Source organism: Sitodiplosis mosellana, unplaced genomic scaffold (assembly GCF_009176505.1).
Source record: "Sitodiplosis mosellana isolate CC-2019 unplaced genomic scaffold, AAFC_SMos_1.0 Smas_scaffold_6197, whole genome shotgun sequence".
Taxonomy (NCBI): Eukaryota; Metazoa; Arthropoda; class Insecta; order Diptera; family Cecidomyiidae; genus Sitodiplosis; species Sitodiplosis mosellana.
The window spans coordinates 1,356,286-1,383,958 of record NW_022601438.1 but is presented as its reverse complement, the minus strand read 5'-3'; the positions used below and the strand labels follow the sequence as shown (position 1 = coordinate 1,383,958).

General features: G+C 36.0%; 3 protein-coding genes across 3 annotated transcripts; 1 reads left to right on the top strand and 2 right to left on the bottom strand.

The window, feature by feature from the left end:
• Positions 1–1,243: 1,243 nt before the first annotated feature.
• Positions 1,244–3,107, bottom strand: LOC129577567 (protein C12orf4 homolog). Its single transcript, XM_055464888.1, has one exon. It carries the CDS (start codon positions 3,075–3,077, stop codon positions 1,491–1,493), a length of 1,587 nt encoding a protein of 528 aa, XP_055320863.1. The 5' UTR covers positions 3,078–3,107; the 3' UTR covers positions 1,244–1,490.
• A 1,472-nt stretch (positions 3,108–4,579) lies between these two features.
• LOC129577564 (AFG3-like protein 2) lies at positions 4,580–8,172 on the top strand. The gene is made up of 7 exons (XM_055464882.1): positions 4,580–5,182; positions 5,266–5,684; positions 5,753–5,843; positions 5,913–6,205; positions 6,288–6,415; positions 6,498–6,745; positions 6,824–8,172. The coding sequence occupies exons 1-7, from the start codon at positions 5,090–5,092 to the stop codon at positions 7,970–7,972; spliced, it is 2,421 nt and encodes an 806-aa protein (XP_055320857.1). The 5' UTR covers positions 4,580–5,089; the 3' UTR covers positions 7,973–8,172.
• Positions 8,173–12,498: 4,326 nt separating this feature from the next.
• Positions 12,499–20,441, bottom strand: LOC129577566 (zinc finger and BTB domain-containing protein 49). Its single transcript, XM_055464887.1, has 6 exons — positions 19,806–20,441; positions 15,721–17,452; positions 14,977–15,286; positions 14,115–14,852; positions 13,413–14,006; positions 12,499–13,314 (listed from the first exon to the last, which is right to left on the bottom strand). Exons 2-6 carry the CDS (start codon positions 15,877–15,879, stop codon positions 13,004–13,006), a joined length of 2,112 nt encoding a protein of 703 aa, XP_055320862.1. The 5' UTR covers positions 15,880–17,452; positions 19,806–20,441; the 3' UTR covers positions 12,499–13,003.
• Positions 20,442–27,673: the final 7,232 nt, after the last annotated feature.

The window sequence follows — 27,673 nt, the reverse complement described above, 5'->3', positions numbered from 1 at the left end:
GCATCACACACACACACACACACACACACACACACACACACACACACATACATACATATATACAAACAACCAATACAATGAATTTTGCGACCATCCGTTTTCACATAAATAAGTAACATTGTTTTAATGCTTTTAAATGTTTTTAGCCAAAACGGTCGAAATAGTCGATAAATATATGATTTTACAACATGACAGCCAACACACTGACGAACAAATAACTCAAATCAACCAACAGACAACACGAACGCATTCTTGCAGTTTTCACTGTTTCAGGCGAGATTTGTTTTTTTGACCGCTTGTAAAAAATAGAGTCATTTGTTTGGCTTTACACGTAAAATAGACGGTCTAATTCAAAATATAAACGATATAGAGTTATTTTTTGGGTTGAAAATTAGTTTGGTCTATGTGTGTAAGAAATGGAGTGTGGTTTTAAAGAATTTGTAAAGACAAAAAGTTGTTCTGGTTTTTTTTCTTCATGAAATGAAATTTTTGTTTTATGCGACTACATAAAGATGACACCTGAATACTTCCTATTTTTCATGCACATAGATGGCAACGAAGAAGCGGCAGCATTTTTTTCTTTGCTATAAGTATCGAATTTTTTTAATTACCAAGTAATTTTTTTTAGCAAATTTTTCATCAGGGTCTCCAATCTCAATGGATTTTTTTTATAAAAAAATATAATTATTATTTTTTCATTAGAAAAAAAGAAGCAAATAAACAGGTAGATAATATCGTTTCGAAATTAAGATAATTAAGAAGAAGAAGAAGGAGAAAAATCATATATTTTTGTTGAAAGGAAGTTAAATTAAGTTTGACATGAATGTGAATGTGAATGTGAATGTTTGTGTTTTATTTTGTAATTATTTTCGATTCGAAACAAGAAAAGGCTGCAAATTTCATTTTGTAGTACGAGCATTACGATGTGGATTGGAATAAGAAAAACAACTTGTTTGTTGTCGATGTAAACGTGATCGATAATATTAAAAATCGGGAAGCGAAAGTACTACGCGAGATATTGAAATGGGGAAAAGGGTGGTATGTATGGACACATGGAACAGATCGTTGATAAAGATTTTTCGCCTTAGAAATTAATTAATCTCATCGTGTAGACACTATTCACAAGCATCGTAAGTGTTTGTTAGTGTGTATTTTATAACGGCCAAATTTACTTTAAAAAAATCAATGACATAACATTTCAGTTAATAAAGTTCATAACGACAAAAGCAGAATACGGTGTTCGTTTTTCAATTGAATTTTCAGCATTCGAGATTTATTTTAAAAAGCAACGATAATGATGGGTACATCCACATAAAGCTGTATCACAAAAGTGGCGATTATTTACACTGTAAATTGTACAATCGGCTTAAGTGGGTGTTCTTATAATAATCTATGATATTTAAAATGCAAAATTCTAACAATTTTTTTTAGCTCTAAATAGAGGGGGAATTTTCTTTTGTTTCGTTTCGAAATTCAAACAAAAATCGATTTTATTGGATCGATGTAGAGAATATCTTTGCGTTTGCTAAGCGAAACACTTGTGGTACGGTATTTGATAGCGTTGTGAATAATTCGTAGGAGATGTCTTGTGGTAACACAAGCTGCAATGTAAATTCGGAGCCGCCCCATGATGCTGATTCGATGATAAAACCCTTGGCACATTTGAAAACTAAATCGGCACGTCGATTGCACCACGGCACCGTCATGTCCTCGGACATTTCGTGTCGCAGGAGAGCTGGTATGGATAGATTGGTGACATCATATCGGCTGGCGGTTTTTAATATATTACGTAATCCCAGTATAACCGGATGTCTCGATGTTATATCTTCAGGACTGTTTGACGCCTCGTCCGATATCAAATGGAATATAACATGTGTTTGTGATAGATTCGAGTGTCGGGTAATAAAAAAGTCGCCTGGTTTCAGTTTGCCGGTACTCTCTTTTACCAGCTTCAATTCATTTTGGATTTCTTCAATTTGCTGCCCGATCGAATTGAAATGGAATTCAGTGGACATGGAAGCATTTTTGCACAAGTCTCGATTCGTTTTCACTTGACCGGATAGTGTGAGCAGAATGATTCCGGAAAGTGCGGATGAATATAGGCCAAGTGCCACATTAGCACCACTGATGCTTTCGTTGATGTGCAGTGAATCGCAAAAATCGTAAATATTCGCTGCAACCAAGCGCATATTATGCATATGCTTCAATTGTGAGCCCAAGTAGATAGTGAAACTCTCCTCGAAAGTAGGCGTCTGCATGTAGAACATCGAAGCATTATCGGATTCATTGTGATTTGAATTGCTGCTAGCTAGTGATTGTCGTTCATCCATTGAGTACAGTGTTTGACCAAGCAAGCTAACAATCCAATTGCGAAAATCATTCTTTTGGTGGCCCATTTTTGCTTCCAACTCCGATTCCCATTGTCGCTGCAGTAAATTTTGTCGGCTGTAATGCTGGCTCAATAGATTATTTATGTCTTCCGATGTTGTGCCATCGTCCAGTTGATCGATTTTCTTCTCCATTTCCGTCTGTTGTTCGTTGATCAGTGATTTTATTTGCTCGTCACGCTTTCGATTGATTTCGATAATGGATTTTGCATACGTTTGCTCCTTTAATAGAATCTCCATCAATTGCGATGAATGCACTAGCCGGTGGAATGATTGCGCAAATATCTCCTCATCGCTAGGTCCAATCTTTGTTGTGCATTCGAGAATTTCGTCTTTGTGCCAATTGTCAATTTTATTCACCAAACTGTCGATGTCAACATTTCCGGCTTGTACCGCCGCTAAAATCTCATCATCATCTGTGCAACGCTGCCGCCGTTTATGTTCCAACATGAATTTCTCCAATTCCACTCGAACCGACAAATGTACATCGAGCGCACACATCAATGGGCTCATCGTTTCGTTAACAATTCTATAGGCCAATTCACCGATCGTCTCATTTTGAATTTGAAACAATACAGGATATGAAATTGTCTTATTTGTACCATCCAAATCCGTATAACTATACTCGAATGTTTTCGTTGTTTGCGGCTGACTAACCACATCCATTTCTTTTGGTTTGTTGAAATTCATGAATACAAAATAAAACACACAAACACAACTTTTTTCGTTCCAAATGGTATAAATTAATGAAAAATAATTTTTATTTTTTAATCCAAAGCTCCAAATACACTTAAATCGTTTTTTTTTACTATTGATAATTGGACATTTTGACGTTTTGTTCTGATAAATAGAGAGAGAGAGAGAGAGAGTATACAGTGCATAATATTACCTATCTTTTGGTATGAAGTTGTTTACCGAAACATATATATTTTTTTAAATATCAAATTCAATGGAGACGGCACAATGAAATTTTTTGTTCGTCAAGTTACTTGACTGCATGATGAATTGAATGAATGAATGAAATTTGTGTCTATTCAACGATAGACAATGTTTTTAGTTGGTTTCACAGATTTTTTTTATCGCCTTCCATTCTCCTTTGGTGAAACTGAGTAAATTATTTGGAATGCATTGTTAAAATGCATCATTGATGAGAGGGGCTGGTGTGCAGGTTACCGAGTACCGATGCGATGATTTCTTGGTCTTTGAAACACCACCACCACACTGACCAAACAAAATGCGTCGAACAATTTTGCCAACGGACTTTCGGGATTTTCGTTGATCATTCAAATTGATATTGCCAAATGGAATATTTTCCAAATCCAACGGTGATGTATTTGCCGTATCGAAGCGAAGCACACGTCGTGCCGATGTTGATCGCTTTACGGATGTACTATTTTTGATTCGACGAATGCTGGACGATGATGGTGAACTGATGATGCGAGCCGATTTTGATGCTGATTTTTTGAGTATACTCTTTAGTGGTGTTCGATCAATTGTAAATTCATCGCAATCATGCGTTGAAATTCCTTGGAACATTTCACATAATCCCGTTGTATACATCTCTTTTGGATCATCTTTACTCGTTTCACAGATATTCTCAATGCTGGTACTCTTTGTTTTGCTCGATTTTTGATGCTGTTGTCGCCACACGGCAAAACAATTCGATCCATGATAGTTGATAATATGCTTGGAAATCAGTCCGGATCGCATAAACATTGCGCCACACAAGTCACACACATGATTGAATTCGTTTAAAAAGCGAATACGCAGTGATGAATCGCAATTGGACGAATTCATTTGACTTTCATTGGAGCACACATTTTTAAAATGCTTCTGAATCAATGATGAATGCTCTCGTTTCAGATGATCTTTTAGCGTAAACTCAAACAAATAAAAGTCAGCACAAAATGGGCAAAACAAGTGATATGACATTAAACCGGCATTTGTAACGATTTTTTCGGCCACAATACTTAAATTCAATTCGGCTTGCGAGATTTTACTCAAATTCATCTTGTTAACTATTTTAACGGAAAATGTTTTATTTGCACTAAAATCGTCTTTCGTCTCGTCCCATTCAACACCACGATTACGTTTCGTGTGCAATCTACAAACGGTCAAAACTGTCACTTTTCTAATTTCACTGCGTTTCAAACGTACAGAGAATTAGCACAAACAGGTGCTCTATTTTATGTAATGCAAACCATTTAACGAACAAAAATACAACGACTTTGACTGTCGTTAAAAAAAGGTAGAACTGCAATTTATTCAATGTCAATTTCGATTTGTTTATGAATTGCTTTCAAAAACGAATTGAAAAATAATTTAAAAAAATTCAATTGTCTAGATTCTAATAGAATACAATGGGCCTCACTAACGAACAACTTCATGCTGGTCGTTGAATAACTTTCAAAATAAATGCAAAATGTCATGTTGATGGGCAATTGTCAAATGATACCGTAGATATGAAGGTTTTCTAGTCGAAAAAGTGAGGTTTTGATATCATGTTAGCAAAGACCTGAATTTGTGTGATGAAATTGAATTAAAGAGATGTGAAATTTACTGTTCAATAAACACAGTCATCATACTTATATCACCAGTTCAACAGACATTTTAAACGAACGATAGCATTTAATTCATTACTTTATGTGCTATTTGTACATTCGAATTAAAGTCAAACACCATTTTACACCCTAAATCGAATCATGTCATCATATCGAATGTTACAGGCGATATCGAGGCTGGAAACGAATACTTTGCACAGTTTACGAAGGTTTCCAATAATCACACACAATTCGGTGAGTGTGCGCTAACATGTGTCACTTGTGTGTTTGCCAACACAAAAACTAAAACCGAAAAAAAATTGTTCCTACATTTTTAGTTGCTTCACAGTAGTTCGCAAACGCAGGCTCTAGCGCAAACATATACTAGCGTACAATTTTTATTGAATAAATATCGGACGCTTTTTGGTGATAAACCGCCAAAAGGATTTGGCAAATTTTTTGGAGAACGCAGCTCAAAACCACCACCAAAAGTAGACAATGAAAGTTCTAGTAAATCGGAACCATCGGACGCAGCACGAGATTCAAATAGACCAAAACGATCCGAAAACATGTTTGAATTCAAATCGAGTTTTGGCGGTGGCCAAGGATCCGATGGCAAAAAATCATCCGGCGACAAAGGCAATTCGGAACGAGAAAAATGGTTCACATTTGGTATGATCGGTTCAGCACTTGCCATTGCAGCCATGTCATATTACGGTTATTCGTATCAAGAGATAAGCTGGAAAGAATTGACAAAGTAAATACTTCGGACATCACGTCAATTTAAAACAAAATACCATTCATGGTGACTACATTATTTTTCAGTTTGATTGCCAAAGGAAATATTGAGCGCCTGGAAGTCATTAATAAAAAATGGGTTCGAGTTATTATGGTATCTGGCACGGAAACAACGACCGTAAGTAGAAGCTATTTTTTTTTCGTATTTTTTAGATGATAGATGCAAATTGTGTTGATTTTATTACAGAAAACAATATGGTTCAACATTGGCAGCGTTGATTCGCTCGAAAGAAATCTGGAGAATGTCCAACTCGACCTCAATATCGACCCGAATAATCATGTAAATGTCATTTATAGAAATCAATTCGAACCAGAAAACCTGACTGGTTTGATTCCAACATTGCTGATCATCGGTACGTTCCTCTACATGATGCGTAAATCGGCATCAATGATTGGTGGAAAGGGAGGAGGTCTCTTCGGTGGTGTTATGCAGTCAACCGCTAAACTGATCAATCCTAGTGAAATTAAAGTCCGTTTCAAGTGAGTAGTGATTCAGCTTAAATTAGTTTGTCCACGAACATAAGTGCCAAACGTATTTGCTTTGTTCGTTCAAATGTTTCAGAGATGTTGCTGGATGTGAGGAGGCCAAAATTGAAATTATGGAGTTTGTTAATTTTCTGAAAAATCCCGATCAATACATCAAATTAGGAGCTAAAATTCCGAAAGGAGCTATGTTGACCGGGCCACCAGGTGAACATTTACATTTACATTCAATGAACCGACATCACTTGTATGCAAAACAAGGCCAAAAATTAAACATCTTTTGTTTTAGGTACCGGTAAGACGCTGTTAGCGAAGGCCACGGCCGGTGAAGCAAATGTGCCGTTCATTTCGGTGTCTGGCTCCGAGTTTTTGGAAATGTTTGTAGGCGTTGGTCCATCGCGTGTTCGTGACATGTTTGCACAGGCACGAAAAAATGCTCCATGCATTCTGTTCATCGATGAAATCGATGCCGTCGGACGAAAACGTGGTGGTAAAAACTTTGGTGGTCATTCAGAAGCCGAGAATACATTGAATCAGGTAGGTCATTGCGTTAATTTGGGATTTGTTTGGGTGGCAGTGTAATTAATTGAATTCCACATTCTTTCTCTATAAAAGCTTTTGGTCGAAATGGATGGTTTCAATACGACAATGAATGTGGTAGTGTTGGCCGCAACAAATCGAGTTGACATTTTGGATAAGGCATTGTTGCGTCCAGGTCGTTTTGATCGGCAAATCTTTGTGCCAGCTCCGGATATTAAAGGTCGTGCCAGCATCTTCAAAGTTCATTTAGGTCCATTGAAAACAGATTTAGACAAATTGGAACTATCACGAAAAATGGCCGCATTAACGCCTGGTTTCACCGGTGCCGATATTGCGAATGTTTGCAACGAAGCTGCATTGATTGCGGCGCGTGACTCAAACGAATCCATTATTATGAAGCATTTTGAACAGGCCATCGAACGTGTCATTGCTGGCATGGAAAAGAAAACAAACGTACTATCACCTGATGAAAAACGAACCGTTGCTTATCATGAAGCTGGCCATGCGATTGCCGGCTGGTATTTGGAGTTTTCGGATCCATTGTTGAAAGTATCGATTATTCCGCGCGGTAAAGGTCTTGGTTACGCACAATACTTGCCAAAGGATCAGTATCTCTTAACAAAAGAGCAATTGTTTGATCGAATGTGTATGACACTGGGTGGCCGAGTATCGGAGGAGATTTTCTTCGGTCGCATCACAACCGGTGCCCAAGATGATTTGCAAAAGGTTACCCAAAGTGCCTACGCTCAAATTGCCGTGTACGGTATGAATCCAAAGGTGGGCAATGTCAGTTTTGACACACAAGAACGTGTTACCAAACCATATTCCGAACAAACGGCCCAATTAATCGACGAAGAAGTTCGCAAACTTATCGATTCAGCCCACAAACGCACCACAGAATTGCTTAAAAAGCACATAACCGACGTGGAAAAGGTGGCCGAGCGTTTACTTAAAAATGAAGTGTTGAAACGCGAGGATATGATTGAACTACTCGGACCACGTCCGTTCAAAGAGAAATCGACGTACGAAGAGTTCGTCGAGGGCACTGGATCATTCGAAGAAGACACAACACTGCCCGAAGGCTTGAAGAGTTGGAACAAAGAAAAGAATGTCGATGTCAAGCCACCAACACCGGTTGACACACCGAAAACAACAACAACAACAACAACAACAAAGGAGACAGCAGCAGCCAGCAAAGATGAAAATCAGGAAAAGAAGTCATAATTTAGCAATTTTCTAATTTCGTTGTTACATTGTTCTTTTTTTGTCGATTGAGAAATGGTTGTAGTGAGCCTTTAAACTAAAACCTGTGCATAAATTCATATGATTTAAAATCAATGAAAACAAAACAAAAAAATTAAGTTGACCATGGTTTTTTTTCTTCTGTAATAAATTCACAGTATAGTTATTTAAGACAATAAAAATGCTTTTTTTTTGTGTCCACATTCGTCGAAATGTGTTTCTGTATGTAAGTTTTGTATGGCTGTCGCATCTTGATCTGATATCGTATCCAAAGGCATACAATTAATTGAATTGACTTCTTTTGGAATTGATGATGGTGAGTTGAAATGAAAAACCAATCTACATGTTTGAACCAAAGTAAGCGGACCGATGAACAGATTTACAAATTCATTGGTTTTCATATTGTGTTAGCCGCAGTCCGTACTATGGCTCTGACATTTAGACATTTTGTTCTTAATTGATTACAGTACTTATTTAAGTAATTTTTTGTTTTTCTGTGTACAATGCAAAAAAATATTAAATACGTAATTTTAAAATGACTAGCGCTTGAAATGACTAGTGAAATTTAAATATATAATTTTATGTATAATATATTCGTTGCACAATTGTCCAGTATTCAGTATCTTTTTTTATTGCAATTATTTCCGTTTCGTCCGAAAATTTCAACTCTCTTTCTCTCTCTTTTCCCTTTCTCTCCTTCGCTGATTCTCTTCCGCATTTTTGTTATTTTCATTCAATTAGCTTTTCACGGTTCTCTTTATTGCCCGTTTGCTTTCAATTAAATTTAATTCTGTTTTGTAAATAAATCTATCGCTTTGATGAATCTCTTGCATTACGATGATATTTTAAAAAACGACTAATTGCCCATATTGTTTGTAAATATGGAAATAATTTTCGAATTTTCATTCAATTTCTTTCAAAGAACCGTTGGGCATTTTGTGTGTGTGTGTGTGTGTGTGGGTGTTAATAATTTTCAACGGAAATTGTGTGATAAATCAAATATTAATCAATCAATAAACTCTGATATTTATTATTGATGTATTCAGGGAAAGCTTTATTATTATTATTTTCTCAATTCAAACTTGAACAAATAGCTGATTTTCATTGATTGGCGATTGATTTACTCCGATTGTTATTGGTTTCGACAGCAATCGCTTTGTAAAAGATCACCGTGATGCAAGAGAAAATGATATGGCTTGATTCGTATAATTTAAAATTGTATTTCTTCTTTTTCAATAATTTTAAATATTATTTATTGGTGGCAAAATGTCATTTTTTTTTTGTTTAATAATAATTAATGGCTCATTTCGGATTCTCCTTTGAAATTTACAAATCGTCAATAAAAATGACAAAACGGCAATAAAATTGACAAAAAAATTCAACAAAATCGACAACAAATCGAAATAAAATGTAACAAAACAATCAATAAAATTAACATTACGTCCAATAAAATTGCCAGATTGAGAAAATAATTTTGACAATATAGGCAATAGAATTGCCAAATTAGAAAATAAATCTGACAAAATTGACATGTTTTGCAATAATTTTGACGTAAATTTATTTATTTAGTGCTTGCTATTGTCAAATTTATCTCGAAAAGTGTCATTTTTCTTATCCATTTTGTCAGATATATTGCTAATTTTGTCAGAGTTATTTTCTCAATTCGACAATTTCAATGAACGTAATGTTAATTTTATTGATTGTTTTGTTACATGTTATTTCGATTTGTTGTCGATTTTGTTGAATTTTTTGACAATTTCATTGCCGTTTTGTCATTTTTATTGGCGATTTGTAAATTTTAAAGGAGGTTTTGTATTTAATCATAATTAATTTCGCATAAAAGGCTATATGTTAGGCATCCAAGGCTAGATGTTGTTTACTTTACACAGTATGCTGACAATTAACATATTTTAATAGCCTTACGATTAGTTTTATACTTCTTTCGATTTGAGAGTATAAATGTTTACAACGGAAAATAAAACCAAAACAAAAGACTCGGAAACGAAAAGAGAAAAAAATCCTCTCAAAATGGCTTTATCACATGACTTTCTCCTTAAACGAGTTCTGAACGGGACACGGCTAATTTTGAATCGATCACACACACACACCATATAAACGGTGAAAGAGAAAAAAATAACTAATGATTCATGTTTCATGGATAGGGCAGTGTGGATCATTTTCAAGATTACACAATTACAGAGAAGAGTAAAATGACTTAGGTATTTTGGCAATTGACAATTGGATTCGTGCGCACGGGCAACACAGGCAGAGGCGTTTGAGCGCATGGGAAAATGGTTTTTTTGTTGCTAAATTATAGTTTTGAATTTTGGCGATAGCCGATACGATAAATCATTAATTAACAGAGCTCAACCGTAAGAATGTGCATAATAATTGATTTGATTTCGGGTATAAAAAATTAATTGCTTGGATTATCAGGAATATTCATTAAATAATATAATAATTGCCAGATAATGTAAACTATTGTCCCTTAATTACAGTTTTCCTAACAGAGTTGTTTTTAATAATTTTTAAATAATGTTTTTTTCCCGTCACATTCGCTCGAAACATTTTGAACTTTTACTTCCCCACAAATAATTTCACCCAACCTTTCGTGTAGCTACAATCAATGCGATGTACTTGAGATTCGATCATCATCCAATTTTTCGCAGTCGCAAAATAGCCTCACGTTCGAAAACACTATGGCCATTCAAGCATCTTGAAGAAGGTATAATGAGATCACCATCCAAATTTTCTGATCATTTTTTTCTTAAAGAAAAAAGAAAACTTCCAAAATGTTCGTTTGATGATGTAAGCTTTGGCTTCATTTTCATTTAAACCCATTCTTTTGCATATGCATTTGATTGACATTGAGCATTTCGTACGTGAGACATGCTATAGAAATAAAAGCCGGCAGAAACTTAAAGTGAAAGACAATTTGTTTTGTTCCCATTTTCAGAAAATTTCGATTGAGAATTTTGGGGGAAAGAGACGCCGTTTCATCGATAAATTATTTGAATCTGCACTGTTGTTGTTCACATGCGTGTGATGTTAATTACGTGATTGTTCGCTATAAGATAGAATCATACGTTACTTTTAATTTATATTTTAAAAATGCCTACGACTTTTGCTCAAATACGCTAAATAACTACATTTCAAAACGGTTTTTAGTTTCTTCATTTTTTGTTGTTGCTTTTGCTTCGTTTTAGACAATTTATTGGAGATAAAATTCTAATGGTTTAGAAATAATTTGTCCGCACTGAACGAGCATTGAATGTGTGTTTCATTCGTTTCCAGACATATATTTTAAAGTGCAACCAATTGAATTACAATCTGTGCCATCAAATTGACTTGCAAGGTTAAACATTGCATTGCGTTTGAGTTTTTTTTTTCACATTTGAGTTGAACAAAGTCAGCGTGAGTGTGTGTGTGTGTGTGTGTGTGTGTGTGGCAAATGGTTTTCATTTTGCACAATTAAAAAATATCTCTAAAATGATGAACACACGTTCCTCTCACATTTCGTCGTCTTGTAAATTTGTCTTTCAATAAAATCCATTAGGGCAACCATTCGCATTCCTTTTCCATCCATTTTGGTTTTCTTTCGTTTATGCTTTGAATATATTTAAATACGTATAGTGTGATTTTCAGTAGATTCTGTTTGCTTTTTCATAGAAATGATTCTCAATTATTATCTGTATATGACGTGAAATGTGTATACTGTATAGCATAATTTTCCTACTCTCTAAATTCTAACAATTTTTTTTTTTGTTGCTTTCATTTTCTGGTAGTATCCTACATCCTTCTCCTTTCCATTCAAAATCTCAGTTTTTATTTTTCATCTTCTTTTCTTTAGGTAATTTTCTCTAAACATACTTCTTACGAATAATTTTAGTATTGCTTCTGAATTTTTGTGAGTTTTTAATTGTAAATTTAAATTGTATGTTTTAGTAAAGGTCTTTGCTTGTTTTGCGTTTCCAAACGGAAAATGAAAAAAGAAAGAAAATTTCTTTGGAAAATGATCAATTGTAAATACGTAAAAGTAAACGTTATTATTTGCAAATTTTTTTTTTTTTTTGCAGAATTTAAGATATAAATTCTGTTTTAAACCGAAAGAAGAAAAATCAATACAACCTCCAAAAAATAACTTATATATTTTTCATTTTGTTGTTGTTGCTTATCTCTTGTTGTTTGTGTTTTTTTTTTTTCATTCGGTTTGTTTGCTAAAGATGCGTAAATTGCCTCGAATCATGCTGAATTTAACTGTTTATTGTTCAATCGCAACTAATCTCTAAAAATGATCTGTCTACTAAGTTAATGCGCAGTTTGAATCTAATTGCTATTAATAGCTAAGCACTAAATATTAAATGTAAAAATCAAGAAACTTGCTTTTCTTCTTTCTATGTTTATATATAAAAAAATATTTCTACGGAGATTTTTTTTGTTTGGTTTCATCAAGCTTCTTCTTAAAATACACTAACCAATTTCCGAAAACGAAACTCTTTTGCTTATTCTTTTTCTTTTTTAATATTTTGTTATGTTATCAAAAATGAAATTTCTGCAACATATTTTCGTCTCTCTTACCAAGAGGGAAGAGGATAGCGCACAGGGCGTGTAAAAGTATTTCTTTTCTATTAATATCAAAAAACACGAAAACTCCAATAAACACGAGCCAATTGAAAAAACGTTTGCTTTCTAATTTTACAATTTGTTTTTGTTGTCATTTCTAATAATTGCACCAATTGTTTTAAAAAAAATATTCGGTTGTTGCCTTTGAAAATTTTGCCTTATGTTGATTGAATTTACACATGTTTCTCTCTGCGGTTAATGATTTTCATTTCTTCTTTTTCTTCGTCTTCGGTTTACTTATAAGAAGTCTTCAAACTTGGTAAATGTCTGTATAATTCTATATAAAAGTAGTCTTATTGAGTCGGGATCTATTTGCCACGAATTGCTTGATTTTTGTGTTTTTACTCTTTTGAAAAGAAAGAGAAAAGTTTTGAATTTCGCACGTATGATTTATGTTACGATAATATCTTCGTCATCATCGTCTTCGTCGCAATCATCGACTGATTTGGCTGCTGTCGGTGAACACTGGGTCACATCAATCATATCGTCATCCATCGAAATGTCGGTGGTGTTGTCCATCGAATCACCTTTCTTTTTGTTATCGTATGACTTTTTAAATTCTTCCCGCAAACATGATGACTCCAAGTGTTTGTTTAGATACGATTTGAGTGCAAACGTTTTTCGACACTTTGTGCACTCAAATTGCTTATTTACTGAATGCGTTTGCATATGGGCACGCAAATTTGAACGATCAGCAAATGCTATGTGTCGTTGATATTGTGGAAAAAATAAATGTAAAAAAAAGGTTATAGGCGAGTTATTTTTATATTTCATGAACATGTGAAAGCAAGAGCCTTACCTTTGCCACAGTGAGCACAACCGTATGGTTTTTCGCCAGTGTGTGAGCGTAAATGGCCTTGCAGCAGCCATGGTCGTGAAAATAATTTACCGCACACATCACAACTGTGGGTGAGTTTATGTGTTAGCAAATGCATTGCTAGGGCCGGCATCGAGACATAGGCTTTTCCGCAAGTATTGCACTTTTTGGCTGACTGTGAATCCAAACTACGATGCGTTTGCTTATGTCGACTTAAGTTACTTGATGTTGCATATTGCTTTCCGCAGAGTGGACATTTGTAACGGCCCTTCGTACGACGTTCCTCAATGTGAATGACCTCAGCATCACCGTTTCCCTTTTTCGATCGGCCATCATTTATCATGACGGCATCGAAAATTGTCATACCAAATACTTGGGCGGATTTTGACTTTTGAGTTTTTTGATTTGCACTTTGACCGTTCGTTCGCTGCGGAGACGACGATGCTGATGATAACAATGATGAGGATGATGACGTTTCCGAAGATCCTCTTGTTACCGCTTCCGATATAAATTCAACATCGGACGAAGACGATTCGGATGTTGGTGGTGTCAATGGCGTTATTTGCGGATTTATATCTGTAATTTTTCAAAAAGTATGGAAATATTCAAAATAATTGTTGTACAATGTGAAACTATAAGCAGAATGAATGAGTTTCGAATGTAGAATATAAAAATCAAACTCACCGGAGCTGGAGCTATCATCAGGAAGCATATCTTCTGCATCGAACTGTGTACTAACGTTCTTCTTATTTCTCGCATGAATATCGGATCGGCCACTCGTATACGTAATATACTCTTTTGTTGGTCGACTTGGTGTGATTTCTTGGACATCGGGTGAATTGACATTGTAATTTGTAACTGGATGTAAAATGGTGACGACACATGGCGCTGGAAGTGGCGGTAAGCTTTGTGACAGTGATAATAGATCATGGGCTGCTTCGGTTTCTTCGATGCTACGCTCACGATAAACAGACGGTTGGCTGTTGATGGAACTACTATCGGCCGATGATCGTAGTACAAAGTATTGATTCGACTGTATTGACGACGTGGAATCCTTGTGATACTCGCCCGCACCGTTTGAATTTGATCGGGAAATTGGAGGGAACGATGGCATGGATCCAACCAGCGATGAAATGTTGTCATTCGAATTGGTCGACTGAATAACACTTTGAACGGGTTTGTAAACCGTTGCGGATGACATTTGATGGGATGTAACAATGGAATTGTTCGTTTGATGCACCGGTTCACTGGCGATTACCGACAAATCGCGTTTAATATTAATTGACATGGGATTAGTGACCACTGCATCGGATCGAACAAATTCACTTGATTTTTCCGAATAATTTGAGGGTTGGTAATTTTCCCTCGTCGCATATGACAGCCGCTCGAATTCATTTGTTTTCGAAGAAATGATTACACCTTCTGCAAAATGAATAGTCAATGGTTTTTGAATTGTTGTGTATCAATTGTTTAATGGGATTTGGAATCGAATTATTGAGGATGAAAAGGATAAGAACGAATAGAACGAACAACAACAGTGACTAACCATTTCTTGAATCATTTGTATTGCCGTTGTAGTAAATTGGAGCAATGGTGGCTTCAGTCGGACTGGTCGGAGCTGTAGCTTTTGTTTGCTGTTGAACAGCTGCATTAGTTGAGTTCATGAGCTTTTTTCGCTGCATTATGGTTGATTTCCATTCACCACTCACCACACCATTGGATCTGTTGCTTCGATTCGAAATTGAATCATTATTATCGGATGGTTCACGAAGAATGCGTCCATCGACGATGCTGTTTTTGCCTTTCGGTTGTTGTTGTTGTTGTGATTTTTTGCTGGTTATTTGCGTTGATGCTCTCTGTAGCGAAAAAACACAGAATAGAAAAAAAACAACATCGAAGCAAAATGAAACTGTTTATTTTTTATTATTTTGCAAAAATATCAATGCATTGAATAAAAACAGATTTGTTTTGTCGACAAACCGTTTCACTTTTCGGGTGGGGGGATGGAGGAGGGAGAAAAGGAAAAAAATGTTTTTTTGGTACTCGTTATACGTTCAAAAGATAGGCAATTACAGCTCAATGCGGGCGTAAGCTCGTTGTGGGTTATTTATGACAATTTCAAGCTGTAGCCCCGGATCTATGTGTGAGTGTATTCTCGCTTTCGCTGCAATGTGCTAACGGATCAATGCCAAAGATGTGGCGATAATAGGAAAGGCAACAGCAACGAAAACAACGACAAACGTAAGGAAGAAAAAGAAGAAGGAGAAAGAGAAGGGAACCGCTCTCGTACCTGTATAACAGCTACTTTTCTGTGTGGTTTTTTGCCATCACAATGTTTGCTGCTTTTTTCATCGCAGGAGCTGCCAGCGATTTTTCTGCTCTGCGGCTGCATCGAATTGTGCTGAGCACTGTGTTTTCTGTCTTTTCTTATTGTAAAACAACGAGGCATGTTTTTTTCTGTTGTTTTTTTTCTGCTTGCTCTCTCTCTTTTTCGGCTCGTCGTTGCCTCTCTCTTTTTCTCTCTCGCGCTCTCTGTTCCTCTCCTGCACGTAATTAATTATGTTAAGTTTTTCTTTTCGATTTCTTTCTCTGTATCTTTTTCCTCTGATAATTTATTGTTCGCTGATGTCCTTTGTTATGGTTTCGCCACTTATTTTCTGCACGACTTATTTCATCTCATTTTGTCTGCCAATGCAAATCCTTACTGACGTTAAGTGCCTCATCGAAATCACTTTTAGAGTTTTTTTTCTCCCTCTCTTTCTGCATCCCTCTGTCTATACATATGTATATTATTATTGTTGCTGCATTCGCTCCCTCTCTCTCTCCCGTATAGTTTTCTTTTTTTTTTCCTCTTTTTGAACGTCAACAAAAGATAAAGAAGATTAACAAGCAATAGTTCCTTTTGTAGTGTTTTTGTTCGGTTCGCATCGGTATGAAACTTCCATTAAAATTGATAATATCACTTGAAAGTAATTTTGCTTCCACATAATTTTTTTCTCCTTTTTTTTGGGGAAAATATCTATATTCTACTCTTGTTTTGCTTCGCTTCGCCTCTTCATTCGAATGAACTTTATTAGTTGGGTTATTTTATATTGAGTATTATAAAAGTCTTAGATAAATTTGAATTGGATTACGAAAAGAATTGCACAGGATGGGTAGTATTGCTTTCGTTGTTTGTGTTTATATTGTTGTGTTTTTGTTTTTTTTCTTTGCTTTGTTTTCATTTTTGCTTTTTTTGTCATTTGACATTATTTTTAAATCTTTAGCCATAACTTTTTGTTTTGCTTTGTCTTGTTATGTTTTAAATATAGTTTTGTTTATTTTTAGAAAAATAGGTTCTGTGTGAAGTCTTTATTAATAACTTGTACAATAAAACAGTGTTTATGTGTATGTAATCTCTCGCTTTTTCTCTCGAATAGACGAGCAAGAGAGCGCGCGCTTCTACAGAACACGGCCTGAACACGTTATCTTTCCACCATTCTGAATGCAAACATAATATCAAATATGCAGGACATACACCGTACTACACTCTATATATCACTCTTTCTTTGTTCGCTCTCTTTCAGTTCGTACAATCGGTTTGAGCGACACTGTGTGCCCCCCTCCGTGTGTTTGAGTCGAGTATATGTTTAAATGCTTTTCACTAATTATCAATGAGTGAAATGCTTTCTTTCGAAAATCGCTTTGTGTCTTTTTTGCCAGTAAAAGGGCCACTGTTTAATTGGTGTTTCTTTGTATGTAAATACAGTGTCATCTTGCTTCTTTCTTTTGTCAGTGTTAGGCGTATTCTTTTCGATTTATTATTGCCTCGTTTTGTGTTTTTTTTTTCTCTGAAGAGAGAAAGCAGATATCACACACGGTTTTGTTGTAATTGGTTGTCTGCCGTTTTTCTCTTTCTCGTGTTTCTCGTTCGGTATAGATATACGGTCGTTTTTTTCAGCTTATCCGTCGTTTCGGACGGGGGATGATGTACGTGTGAATGTGCTACATTTTGCAATGCCAACCGATTAAATCAACGCCGTCTGTAAAAGGGGAGAAATATACATTTATGCATTAAAACACACTATTTTCTATAGGCCGCCTATAATTATCAATGAGAAATGTGAATCATTGTTACGCAAAAGAAAAGACTTGATTGTTATGTCTGAAGCTTTTTACTTCACCTCATACACATACTCGGTGGCGCTTTGAATGCGCTCTCCCTCTCTCTCTCTCTCTCTCTCTCTCTCTCTCTCTCTCTCTGCGCGTGTATTTGCTTTTTTTCTAAATGCTAAAAATTGCTTTCATACACCTGTTTGAGCTTTATCGCACCTACTCGACATTTCCTCTTCTGCACTCTACAAAAACTAAATCCGATTTGATTCCCATTTTTATTCCAAATTTCATGCAACTCCGCCTCCGAATCGAAATCAACATTTTTCCCGATTGAAAATAACCGATTCGAACTTTCTCATATGTAAATGAAAGTTTTATAAGTTTGTTAATTATTTGATGGGTAAATATCTTGTGCGCCATGTAATCTAAATATATGCACACACACACACACACACACACACCCGTTGCCTTCCGTTTTCTTTATAGTGTGTAGTTTTATGTGTGTGTATGTGTTTGTGTGTTTTTTTAGCTCTATTTCTATCTTCTCTCTATAAATATACCGTTCAAAATCAATAATTATTCTTGCGTCACAGTGGAACCATTCAAAATCAATATGGAAAATGCGATCGCTGCTCTCAGTTAGAATGGAAAACCGGCAGCATATTTACCATATGTATTATTTACACACACATACAAACACAGAGAGAAAGAGAGAGAGAGAGAGAGGAAGAGAGAGAGACGCTTCCTTTTCGTCACAAACTGAATTCAGAGTGATAGAGTAAGAGAGTTGGAAGTAGAAAGAGAGTGAATAAACAGAGAAACGAAAGTAACCGAGCAACAGCTATGAATCATAGGGTTACATACCGATTTTCTATAATCAGTTAAAATTGATGTTCAGCTTTATAAGATAAATGATGTACTTTCGCACATAGAATCCCAAATGAATGTTATTAATGACGAAATTTGTTGTTTTCCTTATCGGATTTGATTACGATGAAGAGACACAACAGCAACGGTAACAGCATATACACATTTTTTTGGATGGAAATGAAGAAAGTTTTACCTAAATCGTTCTCTTACCCTCAACAGTTTGTTTGTGAGCAACAAATTGTTTCGCTGAAGAAAAAAAAAAACCATATGACATGTTTGTTTTTATCGTTGCACATCCCCGTGAAAAAGTTGATTCGAATTTTTAATGTGGAAAAATCTAAAATTCTCCATGCTCTCCGCACCATTCGATAAAAATAGACGTATTCGTAAATGAATAATTGGCTAAACGTCTTTCTGGGTATATAAAAACAACTGAAATGCATGCAATCGTTTGTAAAAAGCTATTAACAATGTGTATACTACAAATCAACTACATTACAATTATAACTCGCAAATGAAATCCAGATGAAGGGAAAAAACAACGAATCTCAAAGTTTCGAACGAGAAAATGCAAGGAGAGTTGGAAGAGAGAATCTCTTTGCTCCAAGCTGCAATGATGCTGAAGCTCACACCATAGCGGGTAGCGCACATTCAGTGATGAATATACAACAACCAATGGAAAATTGCCATATGACTGTGAAATAGTGCATTGGAAAATGCGGAAGTAGGATTGGGAATGCTGTGAAAATGGAATCGTACGTAAAATGAACGCAGACAAAATAAACAAACAAGCGGATGTCAATACGGAGCACGCATACAAAACCCTCACATATACTAACATAGACACACATACATACGCACTCGCACTCGCACTCGCACTGAAAGTAACACGCAACAGAAGCAGCAAACACATACACACACACACACATATATGTATATTCACATGCGATTGCAAACACAAAGGTGTAAACATTCGCAACTTGGCTGAATAAAACTGGGATTGTTATGTTTTTGTTGCCTTCGACACATTTGCACACGGGGGTTAATATCCCTTTCTGTCCTTTTCCTGTTCCTTGTTCTCGACTTGAATGTCTGTATGCGTGTCTCTCTATTTATCTCTCTCTCTCTGTGTGTGTGTGTGGCTGTGTGTTTTGTATTCTCATTAATTTATGAAAAGAAAATATAAGACGAAAGAAGAAAACTAACAAAAGCAACAAAAAAATCCTTCCTCCGTTACGTTGCATTTATCGATTCGACGTCGGAAAGCCGTATTTAAAAAAACATTCAGCATTTAAATTAGTGGCATATTAGTTACATGCCGTATTTATTTTGTGCTTACTTTACTCTACTGTCTACAAATGCACTTAAAACCTATAGTAAAAGAAGCAGACTACAAAAAAAAAAACTCACAATGTTCCATGTTTAATGTGTGTATGTTGTCGCTTTAATTGATTTTCGATCACCAATCACTTTTTGTATGCGCACACGAAATATACCTATGAAATCACTTGCATATATCGTATATGACACCGTTATTAAAGAATAAGTGGCAACAATAAAACACCGATCTTCACTCACTCTCCTTTTATTTCTGGCGCATTACCTCGTTGTCGTGGTCATTTGTGACACCATATTTGTTATTCAGAGTTTACACATTTAATTTTATTTCTTGATTACAAAGTCATGATAATAATGATCGAAGTTAGCGCAATATACTCGATTATAACAATCAAACACATCACATTGAATTGAATCGGGCGCTAGTTTTGGCTTCGTTTTCCTCAATCAAAATGATTCATTTCGCTTCGTTCTTCTATTTCTCGTTTTCTTCAATTCTGATTGCTGGCTTTTCGTTTTTCCCGTCTTTAATTTTCCAATTAACGACGTTTGTTCGCCGCGTTCATTTTATTTGCTTTTAATCGAATAAAAGAAAACGAAGAAAACGAAAAAAACTAACGAAAAAAACAAAAGAAAAAAATAAAGAAAATTATTCTGAATAATTCGATGACGATGTGATGTGTGCGTCAGTTTTGACATACCACTCCCTAGTTACTGACTGGAGCATTTGTGAACAGTTGGTTGTATTGGATGCTATGCTGCTGTTACTGCTGCTGCTGTTGCTGTTGCTCATCGTAATCATCGTCGTCGTCGACGACGTCGGTATAACGGCTGCCTGTGGCTTTTCCACCATAACGTGCGCGTACCGAACACATCCAAATCGGGGTTGATTTTGCCGTCGTTTTTCTCTCATCGCTTGCAGTTAAACACTCCAATGTTTTATGTTATTGTCATCATCGCCGTGTGTATATGGATGTTTGTATGCGATATGGCGGGCTTTGGTTGTATATTCTCGGTGTGTATCGCACTAAAGAGTCTATAAAAGAGAAAAGCCGATACGTACACATTAAGCAAGTCGAGGTAGTCCATGCTTTTGATTCCGTCGTGTTGCAACACAATCGCTCCCGCTTACTCCCTTACAATCTACATACATAAAAGGAGAGCGAAAGCGAGAGAAATGTCGCCTGTAGCAGCGCGAAGCCATTATCCGACACCAAATACAAAATACATCCGTATTCGTATTCGTGCGATTGGCCGTATATATGTATATTCTTTGGCTATAATTTTTTGAAGTGTGTTTGTGAAAAGCTGGCGTGAAAATCTCCTAATAACTGTTCACAGGTTTCAACCGATGCTTCATGCACTGGCTTTTGTCAATGGGATGTGTTGATAATGATATTCAAAATAAATAGCGAATGCGATGTCTTATGCTGCTCCAAGCCATTTCCCTCTCTCTCTCTCTCCCTCCCTCCCGTTCGGTACATTTGCATACAAAAACTATAATTCATGAACCACTTTATGCTGTGAGAATGAATTCAAATCCGGTATATATTTACGTAAATAGCGCACGATGCCAATCCTACGCGCCATTTCGAATCACCCATCAAACAGGAAAAATAGAAAACAGCGAAGCGAAAAAAAATATACACATATAAATGAAAATATCCGCATTTTCAATTTCAAAAATCCCATTATCATAAATAACTATATTAGATCAGCGAACTTTTTATATGTATTCAGTGTGTGTGTGTGTGTGTGTTGTCGTACGCGCGCGAATCAGCGAATGTGTGTGTATGAATACGTATCCCTTCTTTTGTGTGTTGATGTGGATGTGTTGAGTGAGTGTTTGAATGGTAGCATTGCATGGTGCGAATAGGGCACACTTGTTTGCCTGTTCAACAGATTGGCATTTGTGTGCAGTGCATCATCATCAGTTTTTCCCTTCTTCTTCTTCTTCTTCTTCTTCTTTTTCGTTTATTCTAGGGTGAAACAGTGGAAGACTCACACTGAAGTGGAGAGATATACTACAATATGCGGCGTTTGCGCAGACACACCATTCGCAAAACGAGTCATATGTTGTGTTGTGATTGTATGTATTGTGTTCTAGACTGGCGCAACATAAGTGTTCACACAAAATTGCATAACACACCGCTACCGTCATTCGCTTCAACATGTAGAAATTTTATTGGCTACTTCAATATTGCCTCTGTTTGTGTTGTTGCTGTCGCTGTTGCTGTTGCTGCTTTTCGATAGTTCAACCAATCGAAATCTCTACCCTCACAGCAAACCCAACACATTTTCATGGCGCACGCGAAATTTACTATATCGAGAAGTGGTCTACAATTTTGCACTAACGTTTTATATCTCTATAGCGATAACAACAACAAAAACAATAGCAACAGCAACCGACCGTACATCGTGAGCACTTGTACTTTGTAATTTTCGCATGAAATTACGGGACACGTATATCGAGAGTGTAATATCTATGGTTCCTGTGTCTGTACGCTGAATGGAGCACAATTTTTCCGGGAAGTATTTCCATACAAATTGTTCACAACCGTTCTATTGTGTCACATATAAACATTGCGTTGTGTCTCGCGTGCGCTTGTACGTATATGCGTTTCCAGTAAAAAATGTTTTTGCTAACAACGGATGATGTTTACTCTTTGAATCTCTCTTTGTATTCCATACGATTCGATCGCTTTGCCTGATGTCTATAGACGTTGTTGTATGAAAAATTGGTGCAAATGTTTTTATATTGAATGTTTACTTTGCTCCTGCTACACACTCTGCTCGAAAATTTGTTTGCTCTCTTTCGCGCCATTTCTCTGCACATTTTCATATTACTATTCCGTTAGCGCATTGTATGGATCTCGCTTTCACGTTCCCATCTCTCCCGTATATTTTCACATTTTGTATGTTTGCAATTTAAAACGTAATTGCACTGAGAGCGTCAAAGTGTATTACATGTTCGATTGCAAATGAAATGATGATTCTTGGCAGGGAAAAAAGAAAACAACAATCACAATCCATCTACAAGAGCATTATGTGAAGAATGCCATAAATTACGTTTAATTCATTATTTAGCTTGTTGAATCCTTTAATCGATTTTTCTTTTTCTTCCTTTCTTTCTTTCTTTCTCTCTCTCTCTCTCTATCTCTCTCTGTTGTGGAAAAAAAAACAATATTTTCTTCGGTTTTCGAATTGCCGAATGTTCTGTATGCAAAACAGTTTGCGAAACCGAAAATGCGTCGAATCTATAATTGCAAGTTTTAGCCCAAAATCCGAAAACCGAAATCCGCTAGTTTTCGGCACTCAACAAACTTTGCTGCGGTTAATTGATTAATATTATTTGTTGGCAAATATTTGTTGAGCGTGCAGAGACCTCAAAACTTTGGGAGCATAAAAGCGAGTAAGCGAATTGAACATACACAAACACCGCACACAGGCAATGGCAATTTATAAGAGTGTGTCGGAACTGTAGTTCTATCTAATGGTATATGACTTTATTGATTTGTTGTTGGCCATTAAGCACGTGATTTGCATATTTACCAAAGAAATCAAAGAAAACATAAGAACGATTAATTATTTCCACTTCCAATTCCAAACTCATAGTGGCTTAGTACTTCATTTGCGCCGCACTTCCTCTCAACAGACCAATGTTGTCGTCACCACCACCATCACCACTACCAGCACGTCCACCTCCATTACCAACTACCGTCATCACTGCAGTGCTCACGCAAATACTCTTTTAGTGAGACTATAGCTTTTGTTCTGTTATTTTTTTAGTTGGCTCGGTTAAAACCGAAAATTATGGCTATTATCCCAAATTTATTTTTCCAATTAGGGCATTTCGTACGAAGTAATTAAGCAATTACAAAAAAATTCGAAATGAAAAATATTATACAATTGACGAACAACGGACAGAGAACGAGAGAAAGATAAACAAAGAGTGTTTCAAGGGGATTTCTCGAGCACATGTTGAATTGTTTTTGAGCAAACACGAGAAGAATTCATTTCGTTCTGTGTGTATGAGTGCTTTCTATCTCGACGAATGGACTGAACTATAACAGTAGCAATGATGGGTAATTTGTTTTCATTCAGCCTCGAGCCATTATTCAAGCATCACAAAAAAAAAAATTAAATCTATGCCAAAATAAATTTGATTTGACCAAGCGCGAAAAATCTGCATTCTTAAATGAGATGGAAGAAAATGCACGTCTTAGAAATCGGGGAAAGAAGCGGAGAAATGAATGAATGAGATGAAAAGAAAACAACATCGGTGACACAATCTGTGAAAAGAGATTGAAATGACAACCGAACAAAAAAGAGCGACCAAGGGGAATATATCGAGATATCGGCGACCAAAGCGAAGAAATAAAACGAATGACGGTAGCTAGCGACAGAACAAAAAAAAGAGACAAAATCTTGTATTTTTCTTATGGCAAAGGTCACAGAACTGTGAAAATAGTAATGTATGTATATATCTATGCCGGATAGCCGAGCGGCAATTCAATTCATTTATGTTTCTCTATATCATATTGTGCGCAAAAGTGCCAGAGAACTGAAGCAACAACGATAAAATCACACCAAAAGACAGAGGCAATATAGAGTGTTTGGGTATTGTGGAGAGAGCGCAACACACCAGAAAAAAGAGCGCGCACGAACGAATTATATCGAACACTGCTATTATACCGCAGAGCAGAGTACTGCCACTGCTGCTGCTGTTCCCATTGAATTATATAAACTTGCCGAGCTGTGCACAAAAAGATTACGGAAAAGGCAAAACCGATTGTGATAATACACATAGTTATACAATTGGTTCAATCTATGATTTGTTTATATGTGAGCACGAAAATAACGACCACATTTGCAGAATATAATTTCATACAGAACGCTGAACGGTACACACTTTTCCCACTTGATTGCCACAGTGAGACCACATCTAATCGATCCCATGGCGCTGAGCCGATGAATAATCAAACCGAATGAACCAGCTAGCACACGAAAACTCTTTGGGTCGAAAAATTTCGGATTCTTGTAAACTTATCGCTCGCTTTGTCGGAAAATGGATTTTTGATGGATATTCAATGTTCTCGAGAAAATCGACTCACTGTGTTTTTGCAAACGATACTTTGATTGTGAACATGCGGGTTGGTTGAATCAGGATTGGTTTCATCTGGCAAAACAGTGATCAACACAACGCAGGTCAAACTGTACGCATTTATATTTGGTATTTACACACGGAATATGCCAATAAATTTCGGTTCCCTGTTTGTGTGTCCTTTTTTTTATCAACCGTTTGACTTATACGATGTTCTCGCTGATAGGATACGGGCCAAGGAAGAACCTGTATTTAAACGTAAATGCACAGGTGAAAATCCCAATAACAATATAACAAGTGGCGAGGCAATTGTATGAACGAGAGAGGGGGCGACAAGGGAATGTGAAATATAACGAAACTACGGTATAAGTAGGCCCGTCAACGAAAATCCAAAGCAGTCACTTTAATATTGGGAAATATTCGGTGGCAAACAAATTGCGTATCATCTCCGCATTCTCTCTCTCTCTCTCTCTCTCTCTTTTATTCCTACTCTCTTGGAATGGTTCCTCTTCTTCGTCGTTGTCGCCATTTTTTCGGGCTCTGTTTTGTTTGTTACATTTTTTCTCTATTCCTCAGCAATAAATCAAAGAAATGTATTTGCTAAATTTGTCTGAAAACCCGTGTTAGACAACTTAACCGAACACGTTGCCGAATTGATATGCGTTATCGTGTGGCTGTTTGACGTAGGAGAGGTGGTGTATTCTCGTTTTTTGTATTCTGTTTCGTTCCTCTCTGTGTCGCTTATTTCGTTATGTATGTAATCCAATAAAATTCGCCATTCTGATGTTTTTAGTTTGGGGATCATTGTGAGGAAAAATGGTGGAAAAAACAAAGCCAGCCATATTAGCTTCCGACGGCAGCATACCTTTGCTGCTGCTTCTTCTTGATGGTATTCGAATAAGTGTGAATTCCATTGAAATTTTATGAATGTACCAATGTACAGCAACAGTATGCACATACAACCAAATTCATCCTGTACCCTCGGTCATTTTCCCTCTCCTTCTTCCTCTTTTCCAAATACTTCGGGTAGATGTCAGCATTATGGTGTGTATGAGCTTTTTTCTCTCACGATATTCCTTATCCATTGTTAGATCATTTTCTAATTTTCAAAGGCGAACAAGGAGAATAACAACTGTCATGATACTGTTATTTCATGTCACTCAAAATCATCGTCAATCAAAGAAAAATACGATTTAGATTTTTCCATAAATAAGTATGACGTTTTGCTTTTTTCTTCCATTATTACTATTCTATTATGATTCGATGGGAGTGACATGATATTGTGTATGGTGGCTTTTGCGCCATGGAACGAAATGAGAAAGAGAGAGAGAGTAGATGAACATGTTGTTCGTCCGCCTCTTGATAGAATGATTTTCTCCTTCAGAATTCTGCGACATCAAATTTAAAGAGACCGACAACCGAATCGATAAAAAAATCTATAGATTGCAAAAGCAGTTTTCGGTTTTAGTATTTTATGATGGTACTTCTTATGTAGCTCTTGACTATGACAAATGAATTTCTGCATCCATGCATTTTCCACCAAGTACGGACTAACAAAAAGAGGGCCAAATTATATTTCAACTGCATTCATTTATTCAATCGTTTTTGCTATTATACACAAAGATTCAAAAGATCCTCGAACGCGAAGAACATACATAGCGACTGTTTTTGGACACAAAGTAGCGTGAGCGCATTTTCCATTTGTCGTTATTTTGAGACAATTATTCGCCAATGCAAAACCTAATGAGGAGAGAGCAAAAAAAACAGAACAAGCGAAAAACAGACAAAAGTCATAAAATGTATACTTTCGTAACAGTCCAAACATGAATGAATTAATTTATTACAAATAAAAGAAGACTCGAGATATTTTCGCAAAGTACTCACGCAACAATGAAACGCCAACATAAATTATTTACATTCTCCTACACTATAGCTGCACATTTAATAATAAATTATTAATTATACTATCGGTATTAACATCGCATGTTAATAATATATTAGTATGATAATACCGGTATTAACTGGTATTAACTAGTAAGTAATAGCGATATTAACAGGCGATGTTAATAACGTATCAGTTGTTAATACCGCCTAGTTAATAATATAGTATTAATAATTATTAATAATATATTATTAACTGTGCAGCTATATCCTACACAAATCTGTGTGAATTCCCATTTCTCGATGAAAATATATATATATATGTGTGTGTGTGTGTGTGTGAGAGAGAGAGAGAGAGAGAGAGAGAAAGCAAGAGAGAAAGCGAGACAGAATTTACGATGAACTGCGTCATGAGTGTTGGAATTCGTTTTTATTATTTATAAGCAATCAAATTGGACGACGAATTTGCATTGCGTTCTCATTGCTCCGAGAATACGGAAATCGATTTTGCCTTTTAACTTCGAAATATTTTCCGTGCGCATTCTATTTGATTATGTATAAACATACATATACTAAACACCGTCTTGAGGTGTTCATAAATAGAAAGAGAGACGGAGAGATGACAAAACTGTTTATAATATTCAAAGATGGAAAAGAAAACGGTATAAACAGAGAAAATCAACCGTTTTTATATTTATAAAGCAGTATATTTATATTTACAAAGCACACACACATACACACCATTGGCTAGACATGGAATACACCATAAAATTATCCAGTTTGTCTATATTATTATCAATATAGTTAATCAATTTGGCTCTGTATTTTCGACGTATTCTCGTTTTTATCCTATTTCTCAAAATTGTTGCATTAATTGGTGGAATTTCTGATAATCATACATTCAAAACTACTCAAGTAAAAATTCACACTAATAAAATCGCTATGCTGTAGTTAT